The sequence below is a fragment of the Hoplias malabaricus genome, chromosome 14 (genome assembly GCF_029633855.1).
Source record: "Hoplias malabaricus isolate fHopMal1 chromosome 14, fHopMal1.hap1, whole genome shotgun sequence".
NCBI classification, from domain to species: domain Eukaryota; kingdom Metazoa; phylum Chordata; class Actinopteri; order Characiformes; family Erythrinidae; genus Hoplias; species Hoplias malabaricus.
Window position 1 is genome coordinate 30,325,553 of NC_089813.1, and position 27,333 is coordinate 30,352,885.

Here is a 27,333-nt window from a genome sequence, read left to right on the forward strand (position 1 = left end):
AGGAAGCATTCAAAGTGACTCTGATCAAGTTTCTATAAAAAGTAAGAACTATTGTTTTTCCCTAGTGCTTGTCAGCTGGTGCAGACGCGTGTGGGATTTTAGGAACAATAAAGTGAAATGAGCAGCAGTAGTAATGGAGTAGTAAGTCGTGTAATCTCCTTACACTTTGAAAGGAGTAATTATTCATTCATTCATTCATTATCTGTAAGTGCTTATCCAGTTCAGGGTCACGGTGGGTCCAGAACCTACCCGGAATCACTGGGGGCAAGCCGGGAACACACCCTGAAATGTGCGCCAGTCCTTCACAGGACAACACATACACAATCACACATGTTTACTCACACCAACCAACATGTGTTTTTGGATCGTGGGAGGAAACCGGAGCACCCGGAGGAAACCCACGCAGATACAGGGAGAACACATAGTTTTAATTTTCTGAGTAACTACTCATGTACAGATGTATTTAAGTTGGAAGGCAAAGTCTTATATAAATAAAGCTGAGTTCAGTTTAACTTAAATACGTGTATGAAAACGATGCCAACTACGAATTTATGAATATTATGAGCATCATTAATGAACATTGGAATGAATCATGCTGTAAATGTATTCATTTTGAGTTTATTCACTCATTCATTCATCTTCTGCAACCATTTTATCCTGAACACACTGTGGGTCTGGAACCGAACTGGAAATATTGGTCAGAAGATAAGGCTTTAATGATTCGGAAGGAAATTTTAGGAAGGAGTGCTGGGATTTCTCACTGAATTCAATGTACATGTTTTAGATGTAAAAGTCCTTATGGAACTGGCTTGAAGTCGCTCACACACCCGCTCACAGACATGCTCACATTTAGAAACTGCATCACAAAGGGCAGTAGTTTACTCAGACATATAGGAATGAACATATCCAGTGTTTTGTGTCTAATACACGTGTTCTCATGAACATGGACAGTTTGCTTATTGCCTCCAATTATTCAGCCACCTTCAAATCACTGATATGAGTGAATCTAATATTTATAGAATGTAAAAAGTTCATAGAGTGATAATTGCGGCGCTGAGTTAATGCTGTAGTTTCTGCAGTGGTGTTTGTTCACAAACAGCTGTCTGTCAGTGCTCGCTTCTGAGGAATGATATCTGTCACATCTTACTGAGCAATAATCTATATCTGAAACAACACTGCCTTCAGGATGATTATGTAACAGTGTCTTTAGTAGATTTTTGCCCACTGTTACATAAATGTGGAGTGGTGAAACCTGAGGAGTGGACTGGTGTTGTGAAGTATTTGACTGAACCAGAGCTGCACAATAGTCCCCTTCTCCACAAGTTTCCCTAGAGTTCACTGATGATCTATTCCATTTTAACCTGTCCTTCTTTCTTCAACACTGCCACACATGGCACCAACATGCACCACTGAGCTCACCCTCTTATTTATTCCCCCTTTCTTTTACCTCTCTCCATCTGCTATCCATCTATCTGTCTGCCTCATTACCTCTCATTCTTATTCCTTTCTATTTCTCTCCCATTTCTTACACGCTCTCCTTTTTTCTCATTCCTAACACTGACATTCTCCCTCTCTCTCTCTTCTTCTCACTCTCTCTCTCTCTCTCTCTCTGTAAGATACAGATGTCTGTTGCTGTTAGTTGGTCTGTCTTCATTGCTGTGTTTCTTTAGATATCCTCTGAGGCTGAGGGAGGCCTGTGGCTCTCAGCGTGTGTTTCACACACGAGCGTGATGACCTTCAAACACACTTATTAGTAAGAGCGGATTTCACCCCCCAACACACACCCACCCCCTTGCTCTGTATTAGTGGAGGAGAAAGCTCGTTGAGGCGGCCAGCGTTAGGGTAAAGAAAAGGTTTCACACAGTGATGGAGTGGAGAGAGAGAGAGACTAAGGGCTGATCAAAGAGAGGAGAAGAGCCCGCTCCATTGCCTCATGCTGAGATGGATGGAGAAAGGGCGAAAAAAAAGAGGAGGAGGAGGAGGAGGAAGAGAAAGGCGTTGGAGTACTTGCAGACTGGCTGGATTAGATAGATTCCTGCTGTGAGAATCGCATTGTGGACTGTCTTTGTTTGTTTGTGGTGATTTTCATTGTGTGTGTGTGTGTGTGTGCACATGAGAGAGAGAGAGAGAGAGAGAGAGAGAGAGAGAGAGAGAGAGAGGGTAAGAAAAAGAGTGAGTAAGAGAGAGTCAAATTGATCATGCATGGAGAGTACAGTTCCAGCTGAGAGTGGTGTGTGTGTGTGTGTGTGTGTGTGTGTGTGTGTGTGTGTGTGTGTGTCTGATAAAGAGAGGGAGAGAGTATGTGAGGGATGCTAAGTCACGAAAGACCCTGCTTCATTACCCTCTGGCTGCATACAGTGTGTGTGTGTGTGTGTGTGTGTGTGTGTGTGAGAGTGAGTGACTGTGTTGATGTGAGAGAATGAAAGAACAAGAGACTGCAGGTTATGAAAGTAAGTAAATTTAAGGCTCCAATAAAGTCAGAGTTACAATAAAGTCTGGCCCCAGGCCCAGTAACAGCTCACACATGCAGTTCCAGGCACAGACCCCGTCATATACAGTGGCCTCAAAAACTATTTGGACATTTGTGCCATAGTTAAACAGGCGTTATGTTCACAGAGCTTGTAAACAGTGTGTCAAACCTAGTGGCACTGATGTGACCGAGGCCATTTAAAAGCAGTTACTTTAAAGCAACCTGCAGCTTGGCCTCCTGAACTGACTCACATTGTTGGGTCTTTGTTCCAGCTGGGTTCTTTCAATGTATATCATTACAGTTCAAGCTGAAAACATGTTAAGGTTAGTGTAATGTTGTAAAGTCTCTTTTTAGATGAGAGTATTTCCAAGCTTGCCACCCCAGCTCACACGTACATGTCTTTTGCTTCCAGACTGCAGTAGGATTTCTCTTAAACATTGTAATTCATATAAAACTGGAAAATCTCATTGAATAAAACAAAATATAGTCCGTTGTGGTGAAGAGAGGACTGAGACAAAAAGCAAAGCTCTCGATTTACCGTTCAATCTACGTCCCAACCCTCACCTATGGTCACGAGCTTTGGGTAATGACAGAAACAATGAGATCACGGGTACAAGCGGCTGAAAAGAGTTTTCTGGTGGTTTGGGCACCTGGTGCGGATGCCTTCCTGGTGAGGTGTTCCGGGCATGTCCAACAGGGAGGAGACCCTGGGGAAGACCCAGAATGCACTGGAGAGACTACATGGCCTAGGAACGCCTCGGTATCCCCCCAGAGGAGCTGGAAGCAGTGGCTGGGGAGAGGGAAATCTGGGTTTCTTTACTCTGACTGCTTCCCCTGTGACCCGGACCCGGATAAGCAGTGGATAATGGATGGATGGGTGGATGGATGGATGGAATCATTTGCCTTTCTGTACCATCCTCTTCACAATAGATGGGGCAGACCCACAACTTTGGAAACCACTGGGTTAGAGTGAGGTTAGTTGTAGTTATGTATAAAGTAGAGGTAAATATCTGCAAAATTCATGGAAGTCTATGTAATGGTCCCACGATTCCAGTAAGCAAACTTGTTAAAGAGAGAGAGAGAGAGGGAGAGAGAGAGAGAGCTGTGCTGCACGAGGCTGTGAAGATGAGCTAAAAACACACAGTGAGTCATGTCGTCTCTGACACTCTCCAAACTGAGACTGAAATCAACACGTCACCAAGTATTCACATACACACACACACACACACACAAATGCACACACAAAGCCACCTGCTACAGCCACTTTGCAAACTGACCATTCTCTCAGAATCTAGCCCTATTTCCACAACATTTCTGACAGATCACCGTCATTCTTACATTTTCTCACTTTTCTCTATTCTTTCTCTTACTGTTTCTCTCTCTCTCTCTCTCTCTCTCTCTCTCTCTCTCTCAGGGTGCTGTGTTTCCCTATTGGACTAAGCAGGGGAAATCCAATATGATTAGATTAGGGTGGATGTAAGTGAGAGGGCAGGGATTAAACTCCAGATTATGGCACACACAGCCTGATAATATATATATATATATAGACTGGGATTTACAGTCAAAAGTATCTGCTGCCAATTTACGTAAAAAGGTGTGGTTTGGGAAGATGCGCTGGGGTTACAGTCTTCAGCTGAATAAACATAAAGTACCATTCACTAGAGCGTTTTTGCCAGCAGCACCACACATCCACATTCTAAGTCTACCTCTCCCCTTACCCAGGGTTGGCATAAAAAAAGAAAAAAGAAAAAAAAAAAACACATATTCGAGAAGACTACTTAGCATTTTAGCATCATTTCATTATACATTCTATTTTTCCTTTTTCGTGTGACTCCATGATTTGACATTTGGAAATGCATTTGCATATCAATTCCACTATTTTCCCTTTTCTCCCTTCAGTCGCTCTCCTATTTCCTTCTGCATCTTAATGAGGCGGATTTCCCCTCCTCTCGCTTTGTGTTGCAGCACCGCCGCCCAGCACGAGTCAATACACACCACATGTGCTAATCAATGCGGCTCCACTGGCAGAGATGGTGACAGGAAACATTCAGTGAATTGACTCGTGCAGTTGTGAGAAATGGCTGATGACTAATTGGGGAGGAAAAGCAAGAGCATATTGCCACACAAATGAGATATTGTTCCATTACCACCGCGCCATATCATAACAAAATCAGCAGCAAAGCTCACACACACACACACACATGCCCTAACATACATTTACTGCTAATACACACACACACACACACACACTTTATATATAAATATCAATGTCCACGCATATGTATTAATATTAAAGACATTCTTCAATGTTCTACACTCTTGGTCTGTGTGACACTGTTGTGCTGATATGAGTGGAGTAGTGGAGTAGTGGAGTAAGACCAATTGCAGCGGACACACTTATGTTGTTGTTTTACCTTGTAGATCTAAAATGAGAGACAGTAGCTTGTCTTCTGCTGCACAGTTTGTGTTGGTTGTCTGAATCATCTAATTCATCAGTGCTCGAACAATGTTGTCTGTATTTTTGTTTGATGGACTTTCCTCGGTCCAGTAGTGACAATGAGGGGTTTAAAAACTGATCCACTCACTCCAGCAGCACAACACACACTAATACACTACCACCACATCAGTGTAATTGCAGTGTTGAGAATGATCAACCACCCAAATAATACCGGCTCTGTAGAGGTGCTTTGGGGGTCCTGAGTGTTGAAGGACAGGGTGAAGGGGGCTAACAAGGTAAACAGAGCAATGGATGGACTGTTGTGTTATTGTAGAAATACAACGCCACCTGATTTAATGTGGAGCTCATAAAATGGAACTGAGTGTAGAAAAAAGTGTGGCTTTTATATATTTATTATTTTTATGCTGATTGCCAACTGTCCCCTATTTTACTGATCAGTCTCTGCCCAGTTTAGCCTTGTGGTCTTTGTAACCCTCCCCATTAAGCATTCGTCTCCACTCTTTTTAAATTTGTTTCAGTGTTCATAGAGTCTGCTGTCTGGCTCTGTTTTGTTTGGCCCTATGTGCTATTTATCTGTTGGAAGTTAATGATTGTCCCCCTGCTTGTTCTTTGTAATTTTCTTCCTTTGACTATTTCGCGGATCCCTCTGCTACAGTTACAACTGAATGTGTGTGTGTGTGTGTGTGTGTGTGTGTGTGTGTGCCTATGACAATAAAAAAATTTAAAGTATTTTACATTAACGTCCAAAATTTATTTTAATTTAATTTTCGAATGAATCATTCATTCATTATCTGTAAGCGCTTATCCAATTCAGGGTCGCGGTGGGTCCAGAGCCTACCTGGAATCATTGGGTGCAAGGCGGGAATACACCCTGGAGGGGGCACCAGTCCTTCACAGTGCAACACAGACACATACACACTCACGGACACTTTTGAGTCGCCAATCCACCTACCAACATGTGTTATTGGACTGTGGGAGGAAACCAGAACACCCGGAGGAAACCCACGCGGACAAAGGGAGAACACACCAACTCCTCACAGACAGTCACCCGGAGCGGGAATCAAACCCACAACCTCCAGGTCCCTGGAGCTGTGTGACTGCGACACTACCTGCTGTACCACCGTGCCGCCCTTCGAATGAATCATCATATTTAAAATAGACGGTTTTGTTATTACATGATGATATAATTACATTTGCTGTGGCGCAGATAGTCGACAATACCTTGATAGTTTTGGTTTGAAGTCTGAGTCCATTTAACGTGTTGATGGCTTTCTCTGCGTCCTTTGGGTCAATGTAGTTGACAAAACCGTATCCAAGACTCTGTCCTGTGTTTGTGAGAAAGAGGAAGAGGAAGAGAGAGAGGGAGACAGAGAAAGACAGAACATTAGCACTTTGCAGCATTAGTGTGTATGAGTGGCACGGCTGTGTATGTGTGTGTGGGCTTTAAGAATAAGCTTAAGCCGAAAACCTCTGACAGCATCTTGGCATGAGTTATTTTGACCGAATATCCTCTCCGTGTCGAGTGAGGCTCAGAACGCTCGGCAGCCATCAGCAGCAGTTTGACTGGAGTTGAACCCCTGCAGCAGCAGAGGACTGAGGAGTTCCCTAGCAGTGCTCCTCTTCTCTTTCCCCCTTTTCTTTTAACATCTCACCACACAAGAGCTGGAAAGCTCCGCATAGGAGCACCGCGCTCATCCTTATTAATTGAAACAGACAGGACTACATCCACAGCACACACACACACACACACACACACACACACACACACACACAAAGTGAATGTGAAATGTGAAATGGAGCTGTATGGGCCTAAACGGCAAAGGCGTGATTAGAAATCTGGGGGCCAAATGGGAGAGGCTCTCATTGTTCTAGACGGCAGGTCCATCCCTCCATCCCTTAGTCTCTCTGGATGACAAAGGTGTTTACATTTTCCAATAAGTTTTAGACACCAGTGTTTCCCAGTGTGTCCCAGACCCTGCATAACCTTTGCATATAATTGCATTGTGTTTACTGCATGGACCCAATTTCCCAATTTTCTCTGTGTCCAGCCCTTGCTCTTATTAAAGCTTCCATTTGTTTATAATTATTGGAATACATTTATAATTATAATTAAATACACTGAAATAATTATTTTCCGCTCAATTTCTTGCCTCTCATGAGCTGAGTTATCCCAAACACATTCAGTAATGTTGAAGTCTTGAGTCCATTGTTCTGAGGAAACCACAGCGGTTTTCAGAACCATAGCATTTCTGTTGAAAGATGGACAGAAATATTTTTATTTCTCCTGTCCCCCAGATATGAAAAATGTAGGTACTATTTGGAAGCTTTTGTTACGGACTTATTTTTCTTTTCTTTACTGACTTTCTCTTTTCTTACGCCTGTGGTTTTCTAATGCCTTATGTTCTATCTCCGGTGAAATGTCTGCAGTAAAACAAATAACTTACTTAAAGCAGTAATGTTTTGAAGGGCGGTCTCCTGCAAAAGCTGTGGCTGGCTACAATTCCTCTGTGAATGAGATTTTTATTTTAATTATGTATATTTGTCTTATTTTTATGCAGAAACGATGTGCTATTATGCAAAGTTCATAAACAAAATGTTTACCAGGAAGTTTTGGTGTAATGTTGTTACCAGGCCAGAAGAAAAATGGTGAAAAACACTTCAGGCTCATACTGGCTACTCTACCTGTAAATGTGTACAGGCGATGATTAAAAGGTTATTGTAAATGTAGTGAACTTGTAATGTGCTCTTATACAGAGCTTCAGAGATGTACAGTGCTCAGGTTAATGAAGTACTCACACAATACTCAAGACAAGATTAGATAGAACTGTGGTACCTCAATATATATATATATATATAACACACACACACACACACACACACACATACACACACACACACACACACACACACACACACACATACACACAAGGCCTCAGCTGATGCCATTTCCACAGCTGAGCTAGGCTGGGGTTATCTGTCACCATTCGTTTCAGCTTTTGCCTAAGGGTAAAGGGAAGCCAACTGAGGCAGCAACTACTTCAGTCACAGGAATTCCACCCACCAGCATTACTCTCTCTCTCTCTCTCCCTCATAGGATTAACTGAGGAGAGCTCAGCAGGAAGCAAGGACCAGGTTCTTCTTTCCAGATAAAACACCAGCACGCACGCAGACACGCACGCACACACACACACATACACACACACACACTTGCAGTCATGTTATGCTAACTGCTCTTGAGGACAGTCCTAATGGTAATATTTGTAGAGTAATAAAAGAGTGAGCCTCAGTGTGTTAATCAATAATTTATATTCATGCAAATTTTTTATTCGTTTCTTCTAGCTCATAAATGGCAGCTACAGGAAAGAAATGTGTGAGGGAAAGTAATGTGTGATTGTCATTTTAGTGAACATACACTACTGTGCAAATGTCTGAGACCACATAGGAACGGGAAAGTTAAGTGACAGGAGAAAATCAAGCACTACTCGTTTTTCAGATCTGAAAATCCAAGTGTTTCTATCCATTCTTGGAAGCTGAAAGGATGCAGAGGTATTAAAGAGAAGTAACTGAGACTTAATAAACAAAAATGTTTTGGAAAATCAAACAAAGAAACTGGTGGTGTTCTCACAACAAAGGATCTGTCACTGCAGCCCAGACTGCAGCATTTACAGTGACCAGGATCATGATAATCACAAAATACAACCAACTGCTAAGACTGAACCTTGCAGAGTTCTCTGTAAAACCTGTGCTCTGTTGATGTTTTGACTGGAAATTAACTCAAAAATTTGGCTTCTAAATTTTGCACAGTGCTGTAACTGTTTAGTTAACAATTGGAATGAATTCTGTCAAAATAAGCCTCGAGAACCACTGCATGAACACAATGCTACAGTTAAGTACAGAATTAAAACTTCAAAGAACTGAGGATAATGTCGCTTGCCTAAAATCTCTCTTCTATCTCTCTTACACACACACACACACACACACACACACACACACACTCTGTGTTCTTCTCTCTTTTACACACACACACATTCGCTCTCTCCCTCTCTCAACACATGCACAGGCGTGGGAGCGAGCCGTGTGCAGATTGTGGGCCAACATAGGCAGGCTTGGCTTCCACTGTCATAACACGAGCTCTCTCAGCATGCACACAGCCCAGCAGGCTAACACACCACACTGCAGCATATATCCATCTCTTACACACACAGACACACGCACACACACAAACACACATCAAAACATATGGACGTACACACTCCCATAGCCCTAGATTACAACCTATGAACACTCTCACACATAAACAGGTAAAATAAGCTGAAGATAAGTACACTTCACAGGAATAGGTTCTATGTGCAGCAGCATAAATTCATTATTGAAGACAGAAAAAAAAGAAAATCACAGAGAATGATTCATTGCTACACAAGCATTCAGGGACCCAAAGGTCTACCTACTCATTCAATCTTTCATCAGATCTACAGGAGAAACACTCTCATTATTGATAATAATGTTTAGATCTTGACAGCTAACCATGTAGAAACCGGCCTGTTCTCAAACACACAGTGGAATAATAGGACGTACACTACATTAGTTTAATACAAATTGAGTATTAATAACAATGACTTGAGCAAAAGCAAGAGAAGCATGGAACGTGGAAAGATCAATTATTTCAGATGCGGCACAGTCCTGTGGGAAAATCTGCAGTAAACATTTGCAAATGGAATATTAACCCAGCGTTATTTAATTAGACTAATGGATACATTATCTTATATATCGTAATTGTCAATTAAAAGTGGAAAAAAAAAAGCCTGAAATGATACATTGCACTTTTAATGAGCTTTTAATGAGCATATATCTCCACATTTTCCTTGACTTTCAAATCCTCAGCAGGCTAGCTGCCTAGCCAAATGGGAAAACGTTTGAAAGGCATCTACAAAGACAATCACTAACATAAAGTAAAGGAGTAATAACACTGAATGAATATTAGATGTTTTTTTTCTTTCTTTCTTTTAGGCTCATGAAGGGTCATGTTTGAGGCAAGGGGCTATAGCTGGAGTGTGATCTCTGTACAAGGGTGTGCTTTCACACATAAGGGAGATATATAGGACGTATGTGTGTGAGAGGTGGGCCTTATCTAGGTGTGTGAGATATCTGCGATTGCTTGTACAATCTGGTCTCATTAGATATAACTTATGAGTTCCCACACAGGTGTACACTTGTGACCCATGATCACTGTTGATGATGATGATGATGTAGAGGCAAGGGAAAAAGTGACATCTCCCTAAAGGATATTTTTGCTTTGTTTTCCATTAGAACAGCCTGCTGTAGAGAGAAGGAGCCCGAAGGCTTCATTTGAAGAAATGAGCGCTGTTTGGAAGCACTGGCACCACAGTGAGGATCTCACAGTGTGTAAGATTAGAAAATTAGTGTGTGTCCGGTGGGTGTCCTTCCTTGTTTGCACACACAAACACACACACACACACACACACACACACACACACACACACAGAAACACACCAGTCTAGCTACTTTTTTTGTATTGTGCTCTTTGGTATGTCTTGTTTTTTTGTTTCTGAAACAGTAGCATAATAGAAGAAAGAAAAGACATTTTAAAGTTTAACATATAGAACTGTGCCCAAATCTGTACCCAAGTCTGTCTTAGGGCCATGGCAAGAAAAAAAGATTCAGAGAATAAAGTCAGAATTCTGAGAATAATCTCGGAATAATTCAGAGAAAAATCTCTGAATAATTGAGTAAAAGAGATCTGTATAATTCCAAGGATATAGTCAGAATATTTAGAGAAACACTGTTTGGGTTATTATTTTCTATAATATTTAGACAGACAGACTCACAGTCTGTGCGCCATGAGTGAGTTGTGAAAGAAGAAGTCAGTGAAGTGAACAGAGTTATTTATTAAACCCATTCACACGACATGACGTGAAGTGAACAGAATTATTTATTAAACGCAATCACGCGACATGACAACTAAACCCCATCAGTGCAGCCCCTACCTGCGATGCATGCGGCTTTAGTTTATTGTACGAGTCCGAGATGTAACGCGATGGAGCCTCGTGAGCATGCTGGAGTTCCACTCGGTCTGGATCTAGCATTTTCAAGATCATTAATTGTATCCTGTAAAACTACATGTCCTCTTCTGAATAAACGGGTTCGTGCACCGATTCAGGGTTTAAACACTAATCACAATCTGTTCCTGATGTGGCAGAGAACTGAGTGTTTATTCCTGAGCTCTATACCATAGTACAACTTCAGCAACACACTGCATTCCACAATTACACTGTGTATCTGCACCATTATATGTGCAGCGAATTCTTCCTATACTTGTAACTCGGATTTCTAGGATTCAACCAAACATCTCAGACTGAACTTTGTAGGTACAGACAAATATAAACCTGGAGTTAAAGCAAAAAGTAGACAGACAATATCTTTATAAAAATGTCATATTTTGTTGTTGCTTCTGTGTAATTCTTTGTTAAATAAGTTTTTTTTCCAGGTGTTTCATGATAAAATAATGGTTGTTTTGATTGGGAATTAAATAAATGACTGGCAATGTCTTCTTTTTGCAGATTGTGTTATGTTTATGTAAATATTTAATTATCAGTTATTTAACTATTTGAATAGGCCCATTCATCATTATCAGTCATTATCATTGTGTCATTCCCAAAATGCAAAGAACAGCTGGTGGTTTCACGGTCTAAAAACAATTTATTATAATCAAAGACCTTTTAATTATATATTTTATATCACTATATCAGTATATCTATAGGTTCCTATGCCTTCAGCTGTGCTTAATGAATTCATACTTGAGAAATTTGAGCATTTCCAGTAGAATAGCTGTCTAGTTTCAAATTCTTCACACTAGACTGAAAATTTAAATAATTTCAACCCCAGTCTTTGGATGATTTAAATTTTCTGAAACATCATTTAAAGGTCCAGTGGCTCCATTGATTGAGAATGAGATGAAAACTGAGTTAAACACTACAGTGCCTGCAGCAGTCTCCTCCTTCTGCAAGTCTCTGGCAGCCATGTTATACCTGCAGTTTTCTGTGGGCCTGTGTTAGAGTCAGGTGGCAGAGCTGCAGCTGAAGCTTGCGTTCGTGTGGTGAAAGAACACAGAGAATAGCTCAGCACTGAAAACATGACAGTTCTCTGAGCAGCTGATACTAACTCACCTTGATAGCACGAAGCTCCCTGGCTACAAAACAAGGAAATGTGTTTGGTCAGTCTTAAATTTAGTCAGATTTAGGATGTGGAAGGCAAAAAAAAAGGAAAAGAGAGGAAAAAAAAACCTCTTCAATTTGTCAAAACAAATGTATCACCAATGTTCCCTGCCTGACATTGTGCCCTTGCTGCAACAGCATCTAGGGAAGAGCACCGCTCCCTGCTGAAGAGGAACTTCAACATTTTCAAGGCTTTCTGTTCTGGCCGCAGCAGTACACAAAACACCAAAAATACAACGGTATTCATTCATGCCTAATCACAACGCATATTACTCAATTTGACAGTAAAGTATGACTTGACGACTTTTCTAATTTGCTCAGTAATCTGCCATCAAAGGAGACCATGGCTTGAGTGGAGTATAATTAGATAATGCGGTGTGTTATATTATAAGTCTGCATTATAAATGTTGTTTATCATTAGCTCTAATGGCTTTAATTCAGCCCATTCCTGCTACATAAGCTACATAATTCACTCAAGGCTGGCTAAGTGCTCTCTCAGACAAAAGCTAAAAGCCGCTCACTATATTCTGATTGGATTTTCATTAAAGAGTCGTATTCCTTTGTGTGTGTCTCTTAAACCCGTTGGCTTACCTGGAACTCACTACACTACTTGCCTATTGACTAATACGCTCATAGGTGCCAACATACAAATGATTCTGGATGCCCGTTTAACAAAAAAATAAAAAAATGCATGGGCTTGGACAAGCTGAGGTGCTTTGGATTATACATAGCAATGCTGTTGCAATGTTACGCTATATTAATAAAGTCTTTAAATTGCCATGGATCGGTTCTATAAATAATACAATAAATACCAGAGTAACTGATTTAATAATAGGCTATAATACATTTGCTGTTTTTTATTTCAAATTAGGCTGGTGTTAAAATATGCACAACGTTACAGTGACTTTGGAAGCGTCCAATGTGTGGGCGTAAATGAAACAGCTCTAAGTTGGCAGATTAGCCTTTATTACAAAGCCAACTTGATTACAGGCGGAAAAACTGGAGTTGCTCATTTCAGTCCCTCAGGTTATTTTTCGATTTTATCTACCACAACTAGGACTCTTCATTTGTGAAGATGTTTTTCAATTTTCTGATTTCCAATTCGCCTCTGACACATTTTTTCGCTTCTGCAACAAGATGAAATTGATTGTGATATGCCTGAACGTTCTTAAAAATAAATACTGCTAAATGGTTCTGGGCTTGGTTCTAGGAAACCCTTTAATCGTTACACAACCTTTACATTATTTCAACTCTTCAAACCCCACTGAAAGGTACCTTAGGGCAATCAAGAATCATTCTTCTTTTTCCTGTTTTTGAGCCGAGCCCTAGCCCCTTGCCTGGTACTGACTGGTGTTCTGTGGCAAATTGAGATGAGAACTGAAACACCCTAAGCCCAGCTTTTGAATTTCCTATGAAGTGGTAAAAATGATATTTTTTGTTGAGTTGTCTTTCTGAGATCTTAAGTGACTCATGATATCTACTGACAGGCTTATGATTTCAAAAGCTCTCTATGTTCAGATCAGTTTTTATGAACCTTTAGCAGCTATCTACAACATATCTTGTACATATCCGGGTATGCAGTATTCTGCTGGTAAACAACGCTCAGGACGCTGATGTGAAGCTGTCAGCATTTCTGTCTGGCAGGCTGGCAGAGCAGCTGGAGGACGAAGGAGCCTCCCTCTCCCCACAGAGCTGGAGCCTACGGTGCCTTGGCACTGAGCCCAAAGCGTGTGGGCTGTTTGGAAGGCTGTGTGTGCTGAGCAGACCCTGTGAATCTGGGACACCCCAACCCAGAGACGTCAGACCCCCGCACATGAGACAGTGTTTTGCTGGCAGGCGCCCCAAGGGCTTCCTGGAAGCCCACGTGGAGCTGTGATGTGGAGCTTGTGGTTTATGCTAAGCCACCATCCACGGCTCCTTTGTGGCCTGGATACGGCGTAGGTTTTTTAAAGAAGCATGTAGTGTTAGATCAGAGCCCTGTGAGAACATGTAGGAGGAGGAGATTTCAATTCATAAATCCAATAGGAAAAGTCACATTTTCCAATAATACCAGTACCACACAGAAGTAGAATGTATGGGCGCGATGTAATGCCCATGGAACAGATGCACATTACATAACCTTAAATTATTCTCATGAGACTCATGACAGTCTTTTTCACTGCGTCCACAAAACAACTCTGTACAGACTGCTGGAGTTTGTGCACCATTATGTAGACAGCTACGTGCTCAAATTACTTTCTGACATCGGAAATTAGATATAATTATATGTTTTGGCATGCATTTGGACTTTTATGCCTCAAATGCCACTGAATCCTGATTTATGTCACGTCAAAATATGAATATTGCTATATACATTCTCCATGTGGAGTCTAGCCTTCAGTTGTTTAGATGTAAACAAAGTAATTCAGACATGCTTTGATGTGAAAAATTGTGTGGCTGGGAAATGTACAGTGGTAGTGTTCGAAGCCGAGGCTACGGCCCAAATACTATTCAAAACACCCCCAAAAAATTAATGACATATGAATTGAAGACTAACCTATTACTGCCTCGACACTCCCTTGACAAAGGTTCATTGTTTTTATGTGGTATTTTGGTCTTGTGATGTCAGTTGAAAACACTGCAGTTATAAGTTATAGCATGTAGCATTTAGCAGCGTTTCATATTCCATTTCAAGTAATGTTGTTATACCTTAAAATTACAGCTTCAAAACCATTGTGCTACTTCACTGATCTGTAACAGGGAAAGGAGGGTCTCTGTCATTGCTAGTCTGGGCTCAGCACTGCAGAAACGGCACTATGTACCTTTTGGTGGAAGGTAAGAAAGCACTTGTTTCCACTGATTTCAGTACAGTGCTGTGCCTCAAAATCTTATGTACTGTTTCTTATATGACCTTGTTACAAGTAGTTAAGAAGTTTTTTATGAAGTACAAAACACTAAATGGCTAGGCATATACAGTAATAGAAGTTACTGTATAGAAGTCTAACCTGCCACCACTTTCCAAAGTCGTACGCGTGGCTCGGTGATGTGGGATTTTCAGTTAAAAGGATAAATTGTACGCTGTTTGAGTTATTCTGTGATGCACAGGGAAATTCACTCCTTATTTCCCCAGCCAAATGTCAGGTATGGAAAGTTGATTTATTCTCTTTGTGGTGTTTGTCGGAGGAAATGAGACGGTGAGGAAAAGTTCATTGTCAGACAATGTAAATTGGCTTCGGATGCTTTTAGCTTGAATAACAATTACCCGTTCCCCCACGCTCTCACTACGCTGAAATTGGAATTCATCAAGGCATCACATTAATTGTCTCTCCAGCATACATTCGAATATTCATGATCTCCACTTTCCCAGCACCACCCCACGTACTCTTCTGTCGCACCTGTCTGCGTGCAGCATCTATCCTTAGTAACTCTGCATAGTTCCTTCACTTTAATTTAGTCTCGCGCTGATTAAAGCAATTGTGAAAGGCTGCCACACTACAACCAGGAGGACATTTTCATGTTTTATTTCTCCAGCATCAGACAAACGTTCTGCATGTTCGACACGGAGGGTTTTCACACGTTTTGGAGCGATGCGCCTCTCGCCGAGGTGTTTCAAGCCTGACTGTGCTTTAGCAAACATCAAAGCCATGAATTTTTCATGCCACTACATCTGCTTACCCCCGCCCCCCCACACATACTTTGGCTCTCTATTGTCAGTGTAATTGCGTAAGCTTTGGCACAACAGTAGCGTCAGGTGACGAGCCATGCTGGTCTCAGATCAGCCGGGGACACTCTGCACCTGTGTAGGACCACATGTGTGTGGTGTATTCTGTGTTCAGATCAGGTGTGGTGGAGTTGGTTCAAGATCAGCTGGTGGGTGAATTAGCAGCTTTAATCAGGCCTGAAATATTTAACCATAGTTCAAGCAGGATTGAAATACTGCAGTTAGTCAGAACTGTTAGACATCTTTTTATGTGAAGGGGTCAATTATAATTCTATGTTCTGGTGAAGACTGAATCAGTACATTAGTCAGTATGACTAACAGAGTGAACCTTCAGCATCCTGATTTTTCACGGCACTCAGGTTCTACTGTAGCTTGTGTAACACTCATTAGGAGGAGTGCATGGACAGCGCGAGGACAAGATTCAGCCTAAAGAATCCCTGGGCTTTTTGTAAAACCCCAGTCTATATACCATTAAAAAAGTCTGTGACCAGAGAATGTGATTGAACTCCATCTTCCTAACAACAGCACCTGCTGAGTTACCTGTGCAACCATTATCAGCTCATAATCATTAAGGTCATAATAAATAGGCTAATTATCAGCCACCCACATGGATTCCTTAAAAGTTCATGTTTTCACTCTCTGTTGTATTTTTATATTGTGACTAGAATATTAGTTTGTGGCCAACAAATCGGCTTGTAGCTGGGGCATTACATAAGGACACTGAAGAACAGCCTTCATTTATTGTGAACTTAAAATATCACGAAAAACAGAGTAACATAGGAAATAATCTAATTGGCTCTACACTGTATTGTACTGAATCATATTCTGTGTTTTGTGAATCATTACTCCACCTAATTTGATTGATATATTTATATTTAAATAATTTCTCACCCACAGAGCCCTACAATCATTTGGTAAATCGACAGTTTAACAAAGCAGGGTTACACGCAGGGCTGAATCTATTAAAGCAGATGAAAAACAAGAGCTTGACGAATCTAAAACTAAAAACATCTGAACCTGAGTGAACCTGATGTGAATAATGGAATCCTGTTGGTATTTGCAGTCCTACACTAGACTTGGATTCACTGTGCTCAGGTCAGCAATACGACAGATGGCATGCGAGTGGTGGTGTATACCTGAACAAGCGTTCAGCAAAATGCAAGAGGCTCTTTGATGTCAGCTACATAAGTGTTAAACACAGTCTGAACTGATGGCAGCATCACTTCCTGTGCCAAGCCATTAAACTCCAGCCAATGGTCTCTGTAGATGGGGCAAGAAAAGGAAAATAATGAAGGGACATGGAAGGCATCGAAGAAGCCTGAGGGACCGAAGTGTGTGTGTGTGTGTGTGTGTGTGTGTAAGCTATTCGATTTTCCTTTCCAAAGGACAGGAAAGAGCTTTAGACTGAGAGAGAGAGAAAGAGCGAGGAGAAGAATCAGAAAGGAGCTGTTTTTCATTTTTAATCATACAGTAATTGTTTACCGCACATGGAACACAAACAGCTGACCTCAGATGGAAAATCTCAGATATAATCTATTCATGGCCCTGCATGAGTGTGTTTCTCTTTGCTTGCTTTGAAATTATAAACACAAGCACATTCTGTTTATTTTAGTTTGTTTTATTTTCTGGAAAAATGCAGTCAAGAAAGTGGAGAACATGGTCCTTGGGCTTGGAGAACTAAAACGGATTCAATCCAACTGTCCCTTTATCTCTGTCTCTCTCTTCCCGTCTCTCTTTCTCTCTCTCTCCCCGTCTCTCTCTCTCTCTCTCTCTCTCTCTCTCTCTCTCTCTCTCTCTCTCCCCGGACCGGCTCCCAATCAGTGCTTCCCATTGTCTCAATGCCGATAGCTAGGAGCAAATATACTTTCTTAATGTATTCCATTAAAAGTTTTCATTGGAGATGCTGCCGAACCCATAAGAACATCACTAGGCTCTCCCCACGGCCTGTGTGTTTAGCCCTTTTATTAGCAGCGAGCCGAGAGGAGCTGAGGCGGCAGCATTGGCAGAGGATGTGTGCGCTTTTGACTAGGGGATTTTCAGCTTGATTCAGGCCTTTAAAAACAAAGACTTTGCACTAAGTTAGCAGCACAGCCATCTGTTTTGGTCGTCGCCTCAAACAAATCCTCACTGTAATGACTTTTAAAATGCTTTCCCCACCCTCAGAGTAGGGATGAAATAGCTTCCGCTGACGGAATTTACACAGACGAGGATAAATATTGACCCTAACAGCTAAGCCACATGACTTACGAAACTAAAAACTAATTTTTTAACTTGCTTTTTTTTGCTAAGCACAGATAAAAAATTAAGGGCAACATTTTTGCCAGTTGATGGAGCATGGGGCGGGTGGCCTCTGTGCGTGTAGCTCTGCATTAAATAAAAGATTAAGCCTCAGGTCTCTGGCGTATTGCATGCACAGCAGGGAGGTGAGAGGAGATGTGTGTGTGTGTGTGTCTGTGCATGCCAGAGGAGAAGGGTAAACAATCTGCCGTGGCACTTCAGTGGGCAGCAGTCAGCCAGGCCTGTCAGAGAGCGAGAGCGCGAGGGAGCGCTAGCCACGGCTAACGCTAATTCATCCGCCTGGCATCTCATCAAAGCTGACAGGAGTGAGGGAAGGAGGAAGAAAGGGGAAGAAGAGGCCTGTCTGTTACGGAGCAAAGGCCTGCCTGTTCTCACCTTGTCGAGGGAGCCGTCGCCGCTGCTTTTGAACTGCTTTGTAAAAGGCTTTCTCGCATACGTGGAAGCGCTTTGAAAAACAGAGCGTAGTGACTCACCGCTGACATCCATAGCCTGTAGATGAAAGCCTGGCACTGTGTTTCGGAAGATTGATCTGGTCAAATATTATGACATCGAGCCTCAGACGCCATCCATTCACTAATACTGCATCTCTCTGTCTCTATCTCTCTACTAAACCTGAGACTGTAGCTAATGATGGCAGCAGCCTGAGCGCACAGCCTCCTGACGCTCTTCTCGTTCCTCAAAGAACAGCAAGCGCTTATAGTTAGTCTAAAATTCTGAACTGGAAAAATGCACCCATGAGAGGGTAGCCACAGATAGGAAAATCTTTATGGGATGGGGGGGGGGGGGTGGGGTAGTTGGAGGGGATGTTATTTATAAAGCTCCATGCTCCCCTGTGCCAGTTTGGAGACATTAGTTAAAATAAACCCAACCCACTGATCTGAGATCTGTCTGAGGTCTTGTCCCCTAATGCTTAACCTACTGATTAGTATTTAGTATTTACTAAAGTAGCATGGTCTTCTGCTTTCATACACTGAGCACCAGTGTAATGTTAAATAAGCCGACTGATATCAATGTGTGGTTTAAGCACTGGTTAAGTGATGTTTCAGCAACTAGATCGTTCACAACTATTACACAATGCCTAACTCACAACTATTTAAACTGACCACAGTCGTAAAGTGGTTATTAATCAGTGTTATTCACATGATATTCCGAAAAGCATAAAAATAATTTAGCACACTTTAATATGTGTTTTCTGACTGCATAATATATAAAAAACTAACAACAGCATAAGTCTAGCTATTCTAAAGCCTAATGTTTGACTGTGTAATAGAAAATAGTAATGCATACAGTGCCAGAACCTACATAAATGAGTTTGAACTGAAATGACCTCCTAGTCAAGTAAGCATATGATGATTTCGGTATGGGTTTGCACAACAGGTTGCTATAAGCTTCCAGAGTCTTAAATTACATTCCTGGCTTCAGTACAAAACCAAAGAAGCATTTTTGGCAATAAGCATACCTTGGGTGTACAACTAAATTTGTAGAAAGTAAAAAAAATTGGTTATGGATATGTAAATATGGATATTTCAAAAGCAAACTTTGAACTGTGCAATAGTGTGGTCTAGTGCTGCAAGATAGTGGACAGAACTGTCGTTGCAATATTTTTTTCAGTGTTACGTACTGCAGTATTAAACACTGTAACTCAGTATTCCAACCCAACCCAAGATTGGAGTAAAATGCATGATATAAAGATTTAAACTGCCTCTGCTAAACATATGGAAAATGCATGGAATGAATGGAAAATGCATGGAAAAAGAGCAGTGTGAAATTTCCTTTTTGTGTCAAGTTGCAAAAAGGTGTTATCAAGCTATATACCATTATTTAAATCAAAAAGCTATGGCCGTTTATCACTGTGTATCTCTCTCTTACTCGCTCTGTCACACTCTCTCGTTCCTCAGAATTTCCTCAGTTTCCCTCTGCCCATTCCTCTGGCCTGCACTGTTCAGGCTGTAGAACAGAGTCTGCAGATTCTGTCTTTTTTTCTGTTCCTCAAATAGAATAAAAACAAACAAACAAACAAAAACAGATATATGCTGATAAATACAATGCCATCCGCCTGTACGCTGTGTTGTCTTATGAACACTGGAAAATATGTTTTTGTTACCTATCAATTCAAATTATGATATCTCCATTTTTACTTGGTCTATTTACATTTAACAAAAATGATCTCCCACAGAGGTTTACAGAAATGATCCATGTGTCTCCCATCTTATTATGTGAGTACTGTACATGTGCACAGTGTGATGATGAAGCAGAAAAGATATATTGTGCAGCCCTGCTGTGGTCCTCTAGGACCGTGGGTTGAAGAAGAGCGTAGTTGCGTTTTTGATCCAGACACCATATGGAGATTGAATGTGATGCCATCCACACTGAATGTGATGCCATCCACAGTCCATTGCACCAGCATGGCAGGACCTACTGATGATGTCCTTGCTCTGCCATCTGACTGTTTGGCAATGACATCAATGACCTACAACAACCTGTGGTCAAGAGCCAGGGCAGTGGCTCCCTCGCGTGCAGTGCCCTTTCTTGCTGGGTTTTATGACCAGCACACCCCACCGCCCCCACCACCATCGTTTCCCTCCCTCTCTTTGTTTAAAAACCAGCGGCTTTAGGCCCAGCCCTGCTCTAATGAGATTATCCAGAGCAAAGTGTCACTAAGTAGGATATAAAATGGAAGCCATTATCTGGCATTATCTGCTAGCAGCCTCCCCATCCATCTGTGAGCCACCCACATAGACACTAGTGTGGGATTAGGGCTGTGATTAGCAGGGGAGTGCTGCTTAAACACCTCTGTGTGTCCTTTCCCACTCTTTCTTTTTCTCAAGGCAAAAACCTACTGCCCCGACTCCATAATGAGCGAGAAGAAGCCACAAGATCAAGAACCGCTGCTGTAGGATCATATTAAAACATATCTAGCTCCTTGCCCCAGAACCTGTCTTGTCTCTCCTCAGCCCCTCCTTGGCCTGCTGGAAAATCATCAAGCCTTCCTTTCACTACTCTATTTTCACTCCCACCTAGAGACACTGTGTGGGATTTGATTACTTTTATTTCAACAGGGTAGTGGAAATGAGTTGAAGATGCAATGATGGGTACAAAAGGTAGGGGGTTGCTATTTGTGCATGTCTTCGCCTCTGTTTAACCTCTATTCGTGCCGTTCAATGATTCCATTTGCTCTTGGTTTCACCTATCTAATAATAATAGGCACAGATGTGTTCCTCTTGCTACCTAACTGGCTTATCCATGCTCCACTCACAAAGACGTTTTGCGTGGTTGGACAAGCTTTATTTAAAGCTCCAAACAATCTTATTCAAGCTAACTGTGGCAAGCTCCGATTTTCCAAAATACATACATTTAGAGTTTCATTTACATGAAAATGCACTTCGCCAGAAATTCACATGAAATTCAGGTTCATCAAAATTCATGCATGTGAAATTTTGGCTCCACCCACCCCAACTCTCTCCCCACTGTACCTGTGATCTTGTCGCGGACTAGTTTGCAGGACTCAATCTCTCCGATGCTGCCGAAGAGGCTGCGGAACTCCTCTTGGGTCATGTTCTGGGGCAGGTAGTTGACGATGAGGTTGGTCTTGCTGTCGTCATTGGAGCCGCTGGTCTGCATGGGTGAGGGGCAGCTGCGGCTGTTGCTCGAGGGACCGTTGGCTGTGGCCGGATTTGGCCCATTCGTCACCTGAGGCTCCATGTTGCTGATTATCTGTGAAGATGAGCCAAAACTGAAGGAGACGGTTTCTCTCTCATAGAAAAAAAGACCCTTGCTTAACAATATTATTGTTGCTAATCTTAACATATAAAATCAATAACATTATTGCTACTCTCAAGTTAAAGACATCATTGCTTAAGATCTAGAGATTTATACAATGACACAATTACCTCAAGATCAATAACTTGATTGATTTAACAACTTAGATTAAGCTTGGCCTTTTAATTAACTGCACTGTCAGTGTGCTTTTTAATAGAAGACCAGGCTTAGTCTAAACACTCAAGTACCTCACAGCCACTGCATTAAGAAATGATCAAAGAAATTAATTTACATTCTTATATATTTATCAATTAAAACGTACTCTCAGATCCGAAAGACCATTAACGCTGTTATTTCAACTTTCAAGTTATTACTAAGCGTAACTTAATGTAATATAATACAGCAGAATGGCTGGGAGCTTCTGAGTGCTTCCTGTTACACAATTGAACACTGACAATTTCACAGACAGAATTAAGTTAAAGGGCCCATATCTTGCATATTCATGTATTTTATTATTCTGCCGAAGTTTTTCATTTCATTTCATTATACACATTAGCTCTGATTGCCGACCCGGTATTGTTCCTTTACTCACAAATCTAGTCTGAAACAACTGTTATAATTTCAGTGATATATGCTTCTGTGATTCAAATACAAAATGGGCTGTTTTTCAGCTTTGTTTCTATATATGGACTACACAGCATCTAACTTCAAAAACACCAAACTTTCACATAGCAGCAAGGGCAGTTCTGTTTTCAGAGATATGGACCCTTAAATACTACACATAATACAGACTATGAGACCAACAAAATCACTACTGCACTGTTGTCTTCGCTTCTTCTTCTGCACAGGTGATTATTTTTGAGTTTGGCCTTGTGTTTTGAAGCTCGTCTTGGTGTGACAGTGAGCCCCTGAGTGTGATGTGCTGTCAGAGTGACCCGTGTGCCGGGCGTTTAGTGGTGTGCTTTAAGAGCAGGTGTTTGAACGCGTCGTGTCGGCCCTGAGGGAGACACAGCTGAAGACGCTTTGCTTCTCTTCCTCAGAAAGCTTTATTTTAAGATCCTTTTCTTTGCTCTGAGACAAAATGTATGCAGCTATTAGCATAACGGCTGTGGGTGTGAGGGTGTGTGTGTTTAATTTAATCACTCCACAGTTTTGTTTTTTTCTTTTTGGGAGGGGGTGGCTACAGTAAAGTGTCAACTTGGTGTTATTTGAGGTTTAGAAGCCTGTGTGTGTGTGTGTGTGTGTTTGTGTGTGTGTTTTGAGGCTGTCCTTAGGGTTGCTTTTCTTTAAAAGCTGCTCTCCTGTCAGATGTACTCAGGGGAAGAAACAACAAAAATGTGAGGCGCTGGAAAAGTTTGAAGGCTTCACTTTAGCTTTTGCTCCTTTTCATGCTAAAGATCCTGACCCTGGAAGACAGCATTACACACTGTATGAGCACAGAACCTTGATGACTTTCTCTTCACGTGTCGGGCATTCGGAAGTGACAGGGTTTTTAGGAACTGGCCACAGGGACTCGCGGGGGCAGCCATCAATGTCAAAACATTTTAGTCAACACTAAAATGCTTTTTGTTTTGTTGTAAATAAGCCCCTTAAAATAAACTAACCTGAATGAATACGGACTAAACCCGAGCTGGGTTTGACTAGTCCTGAGCAGGGCTGTTACCCAAAATGTGTTTAATATTCAGCTCTGCCTCTCTGGCTGGCTATGGTGTAATTCATATTGAGATCTAGAGTGAGAGGATGGGGGTGGAAAAACACCCTAATGTTTCCTGCTGATGGATTCAAGAGTGGCAAATAATAGAGCAGCGAGGGCAAAGCTGAGATCTGAGCCAAAATACAATTGCTGATATTTTTAGCCGTTCAGAAAATATTCTCTGTGTGTGTATTCTGAGGCTTGGTCTTCGCTTATCAAATCTGACATATTTAGAAAGGTTAGCAAATTTAAACATCTGGAAAATAGTTTTATTTTGGTCTTACAATAGGCCAGAGATTGCTCATTGATTATTGGCTTATTGATTCTTATGCTACATTTTTTTTCCTTGAGGTCCACATATTCCATTTTTACGTTACACGACTATATCTCGGTATCTCTGAGAACTAAAGAGGCTGTTATTGTATCTTTTAAGATACAAGTAAACGATTACATGAGTAAATCAATGACACTGTTTAATTGTGCAATTTTTACAAAGCAATCCAGTGTAAATCTTTCTTTATAACCTAATTATGAATAGGCTGTGCTACACTGCTATTAGCCAGCTGGGGGTGATGTTCAAACCCCATTTCCAAAACAGTTGGGACGCTGTGCAAAATGTAAATAAATTAAATGAGCAAAAATTTTTACACCCTTTATTTATTTGAAAATTGTAAATGTTGACACTGAGAATTTGATGCCAGTGTTCCCAAATAAGTTGGCAGAGTGTTTACCTCTGTGTTACATCACCATACTTTTAAACAACACTGTGTTTGGGAACTGAGAAGACCAATTGCTGTAGTTTTGAAAGTGAAATGCTTGCATGATATAAGGGTTCAGTTACTCAAAAGCAGGGTCTCCATTATAGTGTATTTTTTTCATAATGTAACAGTGGGTGACAGATCTGGATTAGTTTAGCACCTGGATTCTTTTACTAAGTGTATTGAACTTGGATTGGCCTTGTCTTAGCCCTAAAATAAGCAAGGCCTTCCTGGAATATGTTGTTGGCTGGCAGGAAATATTTTCTTTGTACTGTAAAGGGTTGAACTGATTTCCACATCACAGAATTCTGTTTTTGCTTACATTTTGCAGTGTCGCAGCTTTCCTGGGAATGGGGTCTGTATGTATAAATGTTTTCACAAAGACTATGAAAACGGGCCTGCTGCTTTTTTCTCCATAAATTAAATGTACATACATTTTGAAACGTAGCCATATTTACATACTGCTTCCAATTCTTTAACGTCAAGGAACAAAAACGATGCTATTGTTCATGACATGGGGTGTCTAAAATGAAGAACTGCTGTATTTTATATATCCCTCAACTAAGACTAAAGATCCTTGGTTGAAAAGTAATTGCACTTGTGAAAGTCAGGATATATAGACTTTACAGCCTTTCCTTTGAGACTTGCATTTAAATTGATTTTTTTCTGCCTCCCTTTTTCTGTCTCTGCACACACACTCACAATTTCCAATATGACAAAATGATGCCTGCAGCCCAGAGGACGCCCATCTGCAAAGCTCTGTGGATGCACATGTAAATTATGCCTTTGACAGTATGCACAGCATAGTGAGACAGAGACACACAAAGGGGTAGTCACCATTGCTGCATGACTGGATTGCTATGTGTGTTTGTGTGGGTCTGTGTGTGTGTGTGTGTTTGGGTGGGCATTATTAAGCCTGTTTACATCTCCTGCTGTGTACCATTCTGTCAGAAAAAAATACTTCCAACCCGACAGAATGTGAGCTTTAAATATTCAAAAAAAAAAAAAAAACAAAAAAAAAACAACCCTCAAAACAGACCTGGTTGCTCATGTCACAATTGCCAATTAAACTCTTCTCCTCCCACCCACTCTCCTTCACTATCCACTCCAGAAATGCCCCTATTGTCCTACAGCGCTTTAACTACTCTCCATCTCCCACTATGCCCCAGGGTGCTGAGGAGGGCACTGTTTCTAACACAGGATCTGCTGCTGTTGCTGAAAGTGACCCTGTGCTGCTGTTCTGGGATCAGCTTTAAATGTGCCCGAATAACAGCTGGAGTATCTGACTGCTATTATAGGACACTGAATTTGAGTTCTGCACTGCATTTAAACTAGGGCCTGGTAGTGAGGATACTGCAATGACCTATGAACAGTTATTTAAAATGCTCACCTATTAGAGTTCAACAGTGCTTTAATGACTGATATCCATCAAATGTGAACTTTAAATGATCATTTCCCTAAACTCAAAATATTAAAAATGATGTAGTACATATATTTTAATAATGTATCACCATTTGAATCATAATTTTGTGGTGCTTTAATTATAATTATCAGCTGATACCAGGCCATCCAATGTATCAGTCGGCTCTACTTTAAACTAGGTTTCTAAAGTGTAAGCCATTGTAGTCTGTAGAGTATGTGTACTATATACTGCAAGATACATAGTCACTTTGAGCATGTACATTGAACGCGATATGATAAAAATGGTCATTGTGAGAATGTGCACTTTATAGGGTAAGCTAAAAATGGTCAGTCCTACAATATGTACTGGGTAAGCTGTCTCCACTATCAGAACGTACAGTACAAACAGCCTCTGCATGGAGGTCACATATAGTGTTCTCAGAGGGAGGGAAGCTCTCTCTAGGCAGGCCCAGCTGGGTCTGAGAGAGGAAAGCAGGCAGAGTGCAAGGGAAAGCAGGCAGAGAGAGAGACAGGGAGGCTAAGCCATCACAGAGGGCTTGGTGTCAGCCTGAGGACAGACATCAGCTTCCCTCTGATTCAGCTGAACAGCAGCCCCAGATTACACTCCTTTATTTCTTCAAACGCAATGGCAGATCTGCCGACTGTTTCTGAATGCTGCGCCGCTCCGCTCGGGCTGTGTGTGTGTGTGTGTGTGTGTGTGCGCGTGTGCATGAGTGTGTGCGAGTGGGAAGGAAGTGGCTCTGCCACTCTGCCTTACATAAGTGCCTTAGAGAATGTCAGGATGGGGATAAAAATACAGGTTCAACCCGTCTAATGTCCCTGAGTCAAGCATATCCAGAGGTGTGTGTGTGTGTGTGTGTGTATGAAAATGTGTGTGTTGCGTTTCAGTGAGTGTCTGTGCTACCTGCCATTTAAACAGTGCACTATAATGGCCTTATTAGCGGTGACGCTGAAATGTCAGGGTCTATTCTAATATGTGTTTTCACAGGTAATGCTCTCCGGTCATTAGAGTGGCCTGGGGGCGGTGCCCATCTCTGTGCAAGTGTGATCTTATTTATGTGCCCTACATCAGCAAAATCTAGCAAGGAACAAATATGGCTCTGGAAAATGAGGCACAAGTAGAAGTTAAGTAGATGGCTACATCGCTACAATTTGAAAGTACGCTAACCTCAAGGATCTTCACATCCTGAATGGTAAGGCCTCAATCTAGATGGCACTGCTAAGCATTCAAGAGGAGGGCAAACAAATACATGGCATTACACAAAAGCTGTCGACATCCGCTATGTAAGCCGTGAGCACAAAAGCACCCTTGACCCTCCACACCCTGGGCTGCAGTGCTGGACAGCCAGTGTCTACCCCAATGTGCAGGAGGCAGCAGGGCAGCAGCAGTAATGGTGGTAAAAATGGCAGTAGGTGGGTGGCAGTCTCCTTACCATCTTTGGCTGTGTCAGCAGTCCTTTGTCAGCCCAGCCCTGGAGCTGCGGCAAGTCTGCCTGACGCCACTGAGTCTCTGTCGATCCCTACAGGAGGGGGGGGGGGGTGC

The 27,333-nt window shown here is 41.7% G+C and overlaps 1 protein-coding gene across 5 annotated transcripts in view; it reads right to left on the reverse strand.

Annotated features, from left to right (window-relative positions):
• The window catches only part of elavl4 (ELAV like neuron-specific RNA binding protein 4), a 94,708-nt gene that overhangs the window by 24,902 nt on the left and 42,473 nt on the right, over positions 1-27,333 (reverse strand). For 3 of the 5 annotated variants that reach the window (XM_066644742.1, XM_066644744.1, XM_066644743.1), the window contains exons 2-4: positions 27,224-27,310; positions 21,632-21,872; positions 6,150-6,253 (exon numbers count right to left, since the gene is read on the reverse strand). In XM_066644742.1, the coding sequence (XP_066500839.1) occupies positions 6,150-6,253; positions 21,632-21,872; positions 27,224-27,310 (432 nt within the window). The remainder of the gene's footprint in view (positions 1-6,149; positions 6,254-21,631; positions 21,873-27,223; positions 27,311-27,333) is intronic. The other 2 variants (XM_066644746.1, XM_066644745.1) reach the window with 1 other exon arrangement.